This window comes from Heliangelus exortis, chromosome 2 (assembly GCF_036169615.1).
Source record: "Heliangelus exortis chromosome 2, bHelExo1.hap1, whole genome shotgun sequence".
In the NCBI taxonomy this organism is placed as follows: Eukaryota; Metazoa; Chordata; class Aves; order Apodiformes; family Trochilidae; genus Heliangelus; species Heliangelus exortis.
The window spans coordinates 51,310,602-51,323,644 of NC_092423.1; the positions used below are offsets into that span (position 1 = coordinate 51,310,602).

Sequence of the window (13,043 nt, forward strand, 5' to 3'; positions counted from 1 at the left end):
TCATTTGGTTATGTCATTGGAAGGGGATGATTCTGAAGTCACTTGGTCCAGTGTGTACCATGGAATCAAACCAAAGTGAGTTGAAAAAAATAGTGAAATAAATATTCAACATTCATGTGAGTATAATCAGAATTAAGCCCTAAATATAGCTCTGGGGAACACATTGTGACTATTTCCCTCCATAGTTACAACGCTGCTAGGAGTCCAGGAGAATGGGAAGGGTTGGAGAGACAAGCATTATCTTCCCTTTCCCCCAGAGTCCTCCAGAAGAATCCAACCAGCACTGCCTCCCTTTCCTTCTACAATAAATTACTTTTCCTTCCTTAGCAAGATGGAAGTCAGGGAAGAATGAATTAATCAGGCAGTTACCACTGCTGAAGTTCAGCCTGTTTCTTTGTATTAGTTGGATTTCTTTGTATTAGGGTGGGTACCACTTTTTAATCCCACAGTATGGACAGCTGGAAACACCCACACAAACTCATCAGTTTAAGGTTTTAAAAAAACTACATTTGTACTCCAGAGCCTTGCATGACAACATGACTAATTCATTGCTTCTGATGAAGACTTCATTTAGTATCTCCTGTGGCTTTTGCATGGGTCTGACACTACCAGCAGATAACCAACCTATTCTTGGCAGGTACAGTTAAAGGGCCTAATTTTGTCCCCAATAAGTTAATGACACTACCCAACCTAAAGTCATCAATAAATGCCACCATTAGGCTTGTAGAATCTGAGTCATTGCCATTAATAAAAATGTTAAACATGATCAGCTCCAGAGACAGACCCACAAGATGTGACATATCTGATAAGTTTTCTGTCCATACTCTGTGCTGCCACATCTATAGGTGCCAGCTACTTCCATGTTCTTCAGCTAATTTGCATCTTTGCTTAATATTGCTTGCCATGTGGAGGTGTATCAAATCCTTACTGGAAAACACCTAATTTTATGATGAATTTGGTATCACCTTCTCTGCTTAGCAGATGGGGATACGCAAGGACTCAGCCAAGGCCAAGAGCAGTTCAGCAAATTGACCAAACTGCTCAATGGTCAAAAAACACACCTTTACAGCTTCCACTGGCTTCTGTGGAAATTTGAACATGAGAAAAGCATGGCCAAAAGACCAGAGGCATTTTTCCTCCAAGGTTTCTTAGCCTGTTCGTAACACCCACCACCAAGACCTTCTAACAGTTGTATGTAGAAGAGGAACCTCAGTTGGGAAAAATGGGCATTCACTGCAATACCAGTTATAAAAAGGGATGCTAGTCAAGCAGAAACCCCCCACACCTACAGACTCAGACCTCCTCTCAATTTGTAGTGATATCAGGTGCCTTGTTTTGTTCTTGCAGAGCTGTTGCATTTTCTTCTCACTGCTTCCTGAATGCTGACATGTAAAGCTTTCCAAACTGGTGCTTGCAGTTCCCTCTTCAGCTTATGGCTGGCTTCTAAGACTGGGAACCTTGTAGACATTTACATTACAAAAACTTTTTCTGGTACTTTTATACTCTAGCAAGGACCATAGAAGATGTACACCAGCTTAGTGCTTACAGCTCAGTTTGAAACGAAATGCAGAAACTGCTAATGTAATTTTAAAAAGGCATCAATTCTTTCCCCTCCTGAAGTTCATCTGTAATCAATCAATCTGTAAAACCACCATCACTCAGTTGAACTTCAGTCTAAAATGCCAAATGTAAGAGGAATGACATTCTAGGGCTGATTGGAGGACACGTGCTGGAGAGGCATGCTGTGATGTAGTGGGTGCTGGGGAAACCATCCATGGATGGATGGTGATGATGGAAAGGATGGCTGAAATGCAGCAGGCATATTCACCATGATGAAAGGTGGCTCAGATGAATCCTGAAATGCAGCAGGCACATTCACCATGATGAAAGGTGGCTCAGATGAATCCCGGGAGGTGAAATGGGGGAGCCTTCACTCACCACAGCCTGCTCTGGTGGCTCAGCAGGCTCAGCAGGGATGGCCTCCTTTTCCAAAACTGCAGCAGCAGGGGTTTCCTCGACCGTGGGTTCCCCAGGTGGAGCTTCTTCAGCCTCAGTCTTTTGTTTTATTCATTTTTAAGTAGACAGTGGAAAAATTGTTGAGCAACTATGATAATGGGGAGGGAGGAAGGGAAACTGTGCCTGGCACAGGGCTGCTTCAGGCTCAAGATAGCTGGGCTTTGCCAGGGAGAAGATGGAAGTAACTTGGCCTAGCATTTTCATCCTTTATATTCTATTTGTAAACTGAGTCAGTTCTACATCTCCCTTGCAAAGAAAGCAAGCACCAGCTTCCTGAGCTACAGAATGGGGTGATGAAAGTGGAGAGAAGTCACTCAATTTGCTCAGAAATCTCTGGAAACTGATGGCAAGGCAACAAGTTGAAACTGTCACTCACGTGTACCGACCCTGGGATTCAAATACAAGCTTTTAAAATGATTCCCTATTCCTAAATTTGGTCTTTTCTCAAACAAGATAGTTTTTTTCTCCAGTCAGGATAAGAAGCAATTAGCAGAGACTCAAAAAGTTTTTACATGCACAAGGGGAACAACTGGATGCTTGGATTCTGTCAGTGTGAAAATCATCCCTGGTTTCTTATTAAAACACATTTCCTCTTGGGCTCTCAATCAAGAGAGACAAAACATCCATTTATCAGCCCACTACAAGGACTTCTACTCTTTTAAATTATGACTTAAGCTTCCTTTTTAGCAAGAGGATCTAGCACTATCACCAGCCCTCCAACACATTCAGTCCTGTGGCAAAATAGCTCAGAGCAAAAGTGCAATTTCCAATGGAGACATCACTTTGCAAACACAGGAGCAAACAAGGGGAGAGGTGCAAGCTGTGCTCAGCACATTCCATTTATAAAGATGGCTGACTCAACCTGAGAGAATAACCCCAGTAGATTAATTTTCCATGAACAAATTGGTCAGCATAATATGAAACTGAAAAGCTACTTAGCTGCTTTGCAGTTGGTAACAGGCAGCTGACCAGAAAGGTCTCCTGTGATGAAGTGAAAGCTTCCATGAAATTCTTAAAAAATACTAAAATCTTCTCCCTGATATTTTTCAGGGAAAAATCCATAGCCTCTCTTTTCTCACAGAGTCTTTAAGCAGACTGATTTCTAGCAAGGTACAGAGAAGTCTGCCTAAGCAAGACCTTCAGGATTTGGCATGGCATAAAGAACATTCAATATAATATAACATGCTGTGCAGAAATGTGTGTATAGTGTGTTAATGCTAGCTCTAGGGATTTTCACAAAGAAGAAATAGAATGAAATGAAAACCACGAAGTAAATTGATCCCAGGTAAGAAAACTAATGAGTTTCCTGAGGTTTAACATTGGAAGAAACTTTCAGGCTTAAAATCACGGGCAATGTTACAAGGCAGATTGCATTGATTTGCTTCAAGTCACCTGTGGACAAGTGGTCTTCAGACTCGTTACCACATTTCAGCTACAGGCAAAAATACTCTCACCATATTCAGTAACCATTATGAACACATGCACCACCAGAGGCTTATACAAAATCTGCACTAAATAATATTGAGCATCACTCTGCTGCTATTAAGCAGCTATAGCACTCACCCAGCAATGCTGCCAATTCCACATCCTTCCTGCAGACTGTAAGATAATCTATGAAACTGCCCAAGTATGATCCCTTCCAAAAAGATTCTTCAGCCCCTAGAACCAGACTGTGCCTACTAACAATATGTGAGGAATGGATAAAACAATAGCAATACTGGAGATACTTAAACAGCCATGAGGTTCTGTCAACCTGCTTGCTGTACACTAGAGAACTGGTACTCTTGTAATTTCTTAAATGCAATATATGAACAAAATGTTTGACTACACCTTTAGAAAGTGAACATATCTTAGAATGTGACTTTTTTTTAAATTTTCTCAGCACTATCCTTTTCACCATCCAGTGAAAAACTGTATCAGTCAGCAAAGGTTACAAGTACAACAATGCCACCCACCAACTCTTCGAGGTTAAGATTTTGTGATTTAGAGGACAGAAAACATAAAAAAGGAGAAAATATCCTTACATTAAGGAAAAATTGTGCTACTTTTTACAAAGCATTTTAAAAGGATGCAAAAGCCACTACTTACCAAAGGCTCTGTCACATTCTCAGTTGATTGCACTGTGAATGCAGAGGTATCCTAGATACATAAATAAAAAACAATAATGTATAAATATTTGAGATGGCATGCTTGCAGGTGCCTGTCAAAGACTTGATTTTTTTGATGCTATATTCCAGTAAAGTCATAAGCAAATTGACATAGAATGAGATGGCAGATGATATAAATAGGAATATATAATAATTATTAGTTAAGCACTACTAAAGACATTCCTTTTTCAATTATCTATTCTATGCCTCTAAACTGTACAATGTTATGAAAGGTGGTGAAAAAGCTTTCATCAAATACATGCAAGATGCGAGGTCTTCGTCTATGCAGAACACATTTCTAAGTTGTGAGACTCAGACTACACGTGCCTGTGCTTGGATAGTACACTAGCTCTAAGCTACTTTAATATCTTCTTGATTTGTAGTTTGTCTCTGAGCAATAACTACAGTAACTACAGATAGAAAATTTTACCTTAATTAGAAAGTACAAAAATGGAGATGTGTTTCAACATCTTACTCTTTTGGAACCAATTAAGTTAAAAATATTAATTCAGTGGGGGAAAATTTTTATTTCCTAGGGGAAAACATTTTGTTTTAATTATTACAGATGGTAGCCTTGTGATTAGATCCTTCCTTCTGGACCCTTTACTAGTTTAGGCATCACGGAGAGGAATGGTTAAAGTACTGGAAGACTTCTTTCCATCCTTGTGTAAGCTCAGGTTTTTTGGGTACTTTTGAAAAATGGTGGAAAGGGTGTGCTGTGGATGAGCCAGTCTCTAAAACAATGCTGGAAATTGATGAGGCCTCAGGTTATCTACCTGAAATTTGGGATCTTGGCACAACCAAGGAAGTATAAACATGGTATCTTCATGAGCTGTACCTCTGCAGTGTCTAACATGAAGTGTCACCATCAGAACAGCAGCAAACAAATAATTTAACTTTGAGATTAAAATGTGTCTTAAATGAAAATAAAGATGATGAAAGAAATAAAATTCATTATATATACACACACATGGAGCCACTGAAAGTACGTGAAACCAAGGAAACCAGCCTTTACAGGAGTTTGGAATTGTGAGAAAAACCCACAGAAGAGCGCAAAAGAAAAGCTAACCCAGGCCTTCTAGGAGAAAATCAGTCCCAGTAAGGTAGTCAGATTTTTGCTATTAAATTAAGTCAGGACAAGGGTATCAAAAGTATTAGCATTATTCCAGTAACATCAAGGAATAATTTCTGAGAACAGACAAGGTTCGGGTTTGAGTCTGTATGATGTAGTTATGCAGCTTGTCTGTAGAACAAATTTCCTGAAATCGTAAAGCCAGTTCTAATTCCTTCTTAACAGCACAGAAAAAAAAAAAAATCTAAAAACATGTTTACGTCTTACCTGTGCAAATCCATTAAATGCTGTGCTGGATGCCTAAGTAGAAGTGAAGATCAGAAAAAATTATAATTTGTTTACTAAATCAGAATGTGAGCCAAAATATTTTTATTTGCAAAATAAAAATAGGCCAGACATTAAAAAAAAAAATAAAAAATGAAGGGTAAGGCAGCAAGAAATTGTACAACAGAGCTATTTGATAACAGGTGTCACAGGCTTAAAGAAAACATCAAAACCAAAATGCAGAGTAACTTAAGTATTTTTGTGAAATAATAATAATAAAAAAGAAAAGGTGCATTTTTAAAGTTAAACAAAACACAAAACATGTGAGACACAAAAGTGCCTACAGGGTTCAAAGCTTCATTCACCATTTTGAAACACATTTTTGTCAGCCTGCTTGATTACAGGGCTGAAGGGCACCACACTATGAGCAGTTGCATGGCAGTTTTTCAAAAAAAGAATAGCAGGGGCTTAGGAGGGGCAGTGGGAAACACACAAATGGATTGTTTTTAAACGACAAGGTTATGCATGGCCTAAGGAACTCTTTGTCTAGACTAGGCTACACACTGGGGTAGGTACCTCTTCTTTATCAGCCTCAATTTCCTGGTACAACAATCCATATCTCCGGTTAGCAATTTCATCTTCAGATAAATCTGAGTTGTTGGTCTCATTGTCTTTGGGACTAGTTGAACTCTCGGTGCTAGCATTTCTGGAGTTTCCCATTTGAAACAGAGTCAAGGGTCTAGCTATCTCCTTGCTCGGTCCAGGATTGCTAGTGCCTGCCTGCTCCCCAGGCCAGCCTTGTTTTAATGGTGCCTCCTGAGTTTTATTGCTTGTGCTCGCACCTACTTCTCCCCAGCTGTTATCAGTCCCTCCTAGATCTTGGGTAGACCATTTAGTACTAATGCCTAACCAAACATTTTCCTTGTTACCTTCCTCTGAGTCTTCCTGCTTGGGGAAAAAGGGCCAATTATCCAGTCCATTGGCTTGGCCATCTGACAGATTAGAAAACCCCCAGGAATCATTAGTAACTGTTGGATCCCAGTTTGCCAGCCAGGGGTCTGTTTCGAAGGCATCAGGAACACCACTGCCACTAGGATGCTCTTCAGCGACTGCTGCTGCCACCCTACCTGTCACTTGGTCTTCTGCATTATCTAGGCAAGGATTACCACAGCTTGTGCTAGCAGCATCAGCTGTCTCGGGCAGCAATGGCCACTCTTTTTCAGCAGCAGCTTGGCCTTCAGCAGCAGCACTACCATTTGGGAGGAGGCTGATGCTACTGTCTTCAGTTCCTTTACCAGACTCTTCTGTGCTGAATAGTTCAGCATCACACGGAACATTTCCAGTATCTGCAGAGTCTTTTTCTGTGTGGTCAGCTACCTCTAGGTCAACATGTGCCGTCATGTTTATACCATCCATGGATGTACTCTCTCCAGCACCACTGCCAGTTTGGTCTAAGACATCCTCAAGTGTCCTTTCATGGTCCTGATCCCAGATACCAAAGACTCCCTCAGGTTCAGTGCCAGTGTTTTCTACAGTTTTACAGTCATCCACCACTATTTTGTCCCCAGCTTCCAGCCCTGTGCTCAACAATGCTAATTCTCCATCTGCCTCATCAATGACATTGACCCCTTTGCATTCTTCTTCCCTAAGCTTTTCTAGCTTAGCACCACTACTTCTGCCCACATCCCCATCATTATCTTCCAGCTCATATAAATTTTCTACCTCCGTGCTGCCTAAAACTTCAAGATCAGATTTTGCTAAACCTTCATGAAGTTCTGCCTCACTGTTTCGTTCTGTTTTGCAACCTGACTCTTCCAGTCCCTCTATACCCTCTACCTCCTTGTAGTAAACAGCTTCGGTCTCTACCTTTTCACTTGGCTTGACACCTGCCCACTCTTCTTCCTCCCGCTCTTCCTCTGCCTTTTGCACATCACAAGGGAGGGGTTCATCCAACAAGCTATTAGTTCCCAGGATGGGTGTCTCAAAACTTGTTAAGTTCTCTAAAGGCTGATGGGTCACCACATCTTCCCATGGGGCATTTTTGGCATCCAACTGGTTCTCCAATGAAGTCCTCTGGTTTTCGTTTACAGAAGCTGACCCTGGTGCAGCATCCTCATGCTCACCTACAGCAGGCCAAACACTAGCAGGAAAAGTACCCGTGGATTCGCTTGAGGTTTGCTCTGCCCCAGGGAAAAGCAAAGAACCGCCTGCAGCAACTTCCTGGCTGACACTGGGTGTGCTAACATCTAGGCCCCAGTTGAGTGAACCTAGATCAGTTTGAGATCTGTTAGTATCTTCTGGTGGCCCACTGTTTGGGGCTTCCTCCATGACCAGGTTACACAGGGAAAGACTTTTTGAAGAATCAGGCTTTAAGCAGACAGAAAAGCAAAGAAAAAACACAAGATGAAAAAGATAAAGGCGGATTTGATGAGAAAACACAATATTTTACTAGAGTAATTTTAATTTAAAGAATGAAAGTGACTAAATTAAGCAGTTTAAGGAAAAGCTATGTGGTTTGCAACTTTTGGAGGCTGTAGATTGCAATGCAAAAGAGCAGCACTGATAGACAAAACCAGGAAACTATAAATTACACCACACTGATTCAAGCATGTCTCTAGAGTGGCTGCGATTTTAGGGGGAGGTTTGCTTACCGGCTGCACCAATTCGCTGCTTGTCTGTATAGAAGTAGATCATACATGGAAAACACAGAAAATAAGAACATGACATTCTCTGTTACAGCAGCAGTTCACTAATTAGCAGTTCTCAAACCACCAGCAGCTACCAAATTAGCCTGCAAAAGGAATGGCAGGTCCTCTCCTGCCACGCTGCTGAAGACTAACCCCAGGCCCCTGATTATAAGGTACACTTCCAGCCTCTGGGTTACATTAAAAAGAAAGTTCTACATGTATATTCAATATTCAACACATCTTGCTTTCCTTTGACAGCCACTGATGTTTTATCATGGGTATCCTATTGCATCTCAACTGAAAGGGGAGGTTGCTCTGCAAGGCAATGAACAAGGAAGGAAGCAACCCAAGTACCACTGGGGCTCACTTATATTTACACCAAGGCATTGCTGCAGAGGGCCCTGGGCATACATCTTTGATTCTCCATCACCCTGCACCATTCAGAGGCATTAACATCCACACAGGCCAAAGTGTCAAGTCACAAAGCCAGCCATCTAAACTGCCACGTGGAACAGATAAAATCCTGCAAGAATGATCAAAACCTACTCTATTTATTATTAAGAGAAATTCAGGAAAACGTTGAGCATCCCTCATTTCAAACAGCTCATTACTTAACTCTTTTTTTATAAATGAGAGCAAAGAGGAAAATAATTGTAATACAGAATACATATATAATATTAATAAGCTATAAACAAAGTTGTGTGAAAGGAAGACATCGATAAAGCTATCTAATATAAATTCAGAGTAATAAATTCAAAGCAGCTCTGTGTTATTTTAGCTGGTCTAGGTATTGGCAGCCTTGAAATTTTGTCTAGTCTACAGATGTGACTGCTTTTTCAGGCTTTCCCAATAGAAAGAGATAAGCATTTCATATACATCACTTGCATTTGTTCCCTAAACACTGCTGCAAATCAGCATCCACAGATTTCTGTGCTGTCTGAAGCTACAAAAAGTCAAAAAATGAGTGTACCTCAGCCCTGCTGTCTCCATGATGTAAAGTCAAAAGAAAACTCAAGAAAATGAGGTGTTTAGGTGTTTTCTCCCTGCAGATCATTGTACTTGATTTGGTACCAGGAAGAAGATGGAACGATTCACACAGTTTTCTATAGCTGTAGCTTCTTTTGTAACTCCAGTTCACCATATACCCAAAAAGACAAGTTAAATTCTCTCTTCTCTCCTGAATTTTAAGAAAGTAGTTGTCCATTGGGTTAAAGTCCCAAGGAACTTTAGCTTCAGAAAACTACAACTAGCATGGTGACAAGTATCCATTCCTACCATCTAATAGTTGTAATTCAGGCATGAGCAGAAAAGCAACACACACTTAGCTATGATGATTGTAAAACTTATTAGCCTAGATTTCTGACATAATTTTGGTTTTGTAGGCCAAGCAACAGAGATTTTTTTGCTGTTGTGTATTTTAAATGATCCCCAGTGCCTTCATTTACTTGAAAGTTTTTGTGATGATCTGTGAATTCCTTATCTTGGCTTTTGGCAAAAACATAAATATGAGTTAAGGGTGTAACAAAATCAGAGGCACAGAAATAGCCAACTTGCAATGATAAATATCAGGACTTACCGTCCATAGATCCCATGGCAATGTCTGAAGAAAGGAGAGGAAAAAAACAAGGCTTTAGAAAAATACCATTCAAATATTGTATGTTCAATATACTATGTAACTGTGTGCATTAACTAATAAGAAATCACTTATTTATATGCATATTTATAATAAATATCTCATACATTAACCTCTGTGTGTGTAAGGGCATATCTGCACAACTGGCTTTTTGGCTAAATAGGATGGGCAGTATGTGATGGATTCTGATATTCCCACTTTGAAACAGTTGTTGATTTCCAGCAAAATCATACCACTCTATACTTGAGTAACAGCCAGATTCTGAGCTGGTGACTGAACATCTTTTAACAGATACAGGAGTCTCTGTAAGGTGATTTTTTTGCCAGTTAAACAACTGATCCAGCTATCCACTGCAAACAAATGGGTTTCCTTGTAACTCTGACACCAGGAAGGAAAACGGCATGCTTTTTTTGGGAAAAAACCCAAGAAATTGATCAATGTTTTAATATTCTTTTTCACTCTGCTGAGTAACAGATGTTATTGACCTCTCAGGAGAAGAGCTGAATGGAGAAAAGAAAGAAAAGCAGCAGACCTCCTGCCAAGTATCAATAGCCGATTACACGAGAAAGAACTCTGCTGGTTGGTCCCAAAAGCTGTCAGAAATGCTTCAAAACCTATCTCACACATAGGTCTATGAGAAACAAAACCTAGAGATGTTCATAAAGTAAGATATAAAACTGCTCCTGAAATATTTGCAGATATTAAATGTGGCACATAACATTTGCTTGAGAGAAAGGATTGCTGCATATAGCTTCTTTTCTTGCCTGCTTCTTTATAAGGACAGAATGGCTCTCTTCTGCTTTCATGAACATAAGACACAGTCATAAGTCACAACTCAGATTTACAGTAAATTAACATCAACATCCATTTCTCAATCAGTTGAACTTTGTTTAAGTCAAGGTACATGCTTCTTCAGTGGATGTAATTCACATTTGTACCTGCTTACTCCACTGCAACATTATTAGCTGAACATTCAAGCCTTAACAAAAAAATGATAGGTCTCTTCTTATAGTGCTGACTGCTGCAGACTCTAGAGATGTCCTGCAGATTTCTATGGGAGGAAAGTTTCCTTTCATTGCTGATGAGGCTTTGAGCATGAGGAGGAATGAACATACTGAGGGAAAAGACCACAGCTAGCATATGGAGGTGAGGGCCAGGCACATTTACAAAGGTCACTTCTGAAGATGTCACAGAGACAAAAACAAGTGAAGAAGGGCAGACTGGAGCTCACTTACTGTGGTCTGATCAGAGCAGAGGAGGAAGGTGATTCATTAAATGACCAATAGAGAAGTTATGTGAGGCCTCCTGAGGCATCATGGCACAGATGACTACTTATATCTTCACGTCACTACTTCAGCACCATTTGCTGAAGGGCAAATAACCATGACTGAGGCAAAAACCATACCTATATAGAAAGACCACTTCTTTATCTCCCTGACGAGTGTCTCCAAAGGCTGCAACCAGTGCTTTCACTCTGCCCGTGCTGCAATAGCTATGACTCTGCCACATTCAGTGAGACTGAGACCTGGACTGCAGCCCTTCCCTTCTGAAAAAATGGTGCTCTAACTCATCCACATGGTCATGTGGATGCGGGCCATATTTTCTCATATATATATATATGTAGGGAGGAAAGGTGAAAGCAGAGAAGAGACAGAAGATGCTCAATGAATGTGTCCTATACACATAGATGAAAAAATACAATGTACTTTTCTACCCTGAATCATCTTCTGCATTTCAAGGTGCAGCTGAATCTAAACCAACTCTTCACTAAAATAATAAACTCTTCTCCACTCTGTACAATGTGATGTCAGAACAAACTTGCTCTGTCACAGAAGTTAAATGTCTTTGGTTTAATGACCCTACCAGGCAACTTGGTCTAATGAAAGTTGTCCCTGCCCATGCAAGGGAGTTGGATCTTGGTGATCTTTAAGTCCCTTCCAACCCTAACCATTCTATGATTGTATGCTTACAGGACAGAAACTCTGAGAGTGCAGAGTTAGCAAAGCACAGACAGAGTTTTCTGTCAAGGGGAATTTCCTTCCCCTCTGTTGTTTAGAAGGAGCAAGAAAAATAACAAGAAAGGTGCACAAAGCCTCTGCTAAAACTAAACATTTGCCTAGCAAACCACAATGAGAAATTTCAGCTGTTAGAGTGTAGACCAAATAAGAAATTAATTAACTAAGGAAGAGAACAGCAGGGAGCTAGGACTGTATCACCCTTAGAGCTTCTTGTCTTCTCCCTCCCTGCCCAGTGCTGCATTCCTGAAGAGCTGATCAGTCCTCTCATGACTCTCAGTACAAGCCAGGTCAGTGATAGCCACAGGGAAAAAGATTTTGCTAATAGCGTGTTAATATTGATTCCTTCTCAGTGCAGCTCCAGCTCTGCTGGTTAGGAGAACTTCCCTACTGTTGATAGTTAGGCCCAGTTTTGGATCTTAAAATAGCAGGTCCCCTATGGCAAGTCAATGAAAATCAGCAATATGATATATTAGCCTTTTTTCTTCTCTTCTCTTCTTCATATGGCTTCAAGAAACTACCAAGGCAAACATTAACATAGAATGCAGAATTCTTTAACACAACATCCTGCAAGGAAACATCCTGCTTTATCTTTTAATTTTCCTTGAGGTTAGGTTTAAAATAGATTTAAAAGCAAAATCACTCAGCCCGTATGCCCTTCTTGGGACAGAAATTTCATCACAGCAAAGCAATCACATGCTGACTCCATGAGACCTAGGTCCCCCGAGGCATCTTTCCAGACGTGAAGAAGAGTCAAAGCCAGGTCAGAAAAATTGTCAGAAAAACAGGCACTGGAGAATTATAATGTTGGCATAAAATTACTATTGAGCCAGAAAATAGCAGCATGCTGAAATCAAAGGAATGTTATCAGCAACCATACTCATTGGTAAGCATATCATTTTACCATGGGACAATTTCCTCTCCTTCCAGTACGTTATCAAGTACAGGGCTAACAAAGAGAAAAGACAGAGAGTTGACAAGATCTGCTCAGGGAGATCAGGCTTTGCAGACACTGCTCATTAATGGGAAGCAAAACTTTGCTACCAAATACAGCACTTTGCATTCATTTGCTTTGCCTTCCTTGAAGTAAAGAGATACCTGAGACATGGGTGAATGAGTAGCTCCTGTTGATACAACGTCTGGCTTGAAGGGGTCGAAGTCCAGGTCTAGCAAAGATTCTTCTTTCTTAGCTTCAGGAACTTCATTCTG

The 13,043-nt window shown here is 40.5% G+C and overlaps 1 protein-coding gene across 7 annotated transcripts in view; it reads right to left on the reverse strand.

The window, feature by feature from the left end:
- AMPH (amphiphysin) overlaps positions 1-13,043 on the reverse strand; it is a 115,214-nt gene that overhangs the window by 16,540 nt on the left and 85,631 nt on the right. For 2 of the 7 annotated variants that reach the window (XM_071736138.1, XM_071736136.1), the window contains exons 12-18: positions 12,933-13,043; positions 9,763-9,786; positions 8,151-8,174; positions 6,076-7,866; positions 5,503-5,535; positions 4,105-4,155; positions 1,939-2,055 (exon numbers count right to left, since the gene is read on the reverse strand). In XM_071736138.1, the coding sequence (XP_071592239.1) occupies positions 1,939-2,055; positions 4,105-4,155; positions 5,503-5,535; positions 6,076-7,866; positions 8,151-8,174; positions 9,763-9,786; positions 12,933-13,043 (2,151 nt within the window). The remainder of the gene's footprint in view (positions 1-1,938; positions 2,056-4,104; positions 4,156-5,502; positions 5,536-6,075; positions 7,867-8,150; positions 8,175-9,762; positions 9,787-12,932) is intronic. The other 5 variants (XM_071736137.1, XM_071736140.1, XM_071736142.1 and 2 more) reach the window with 5 other exon arrangements.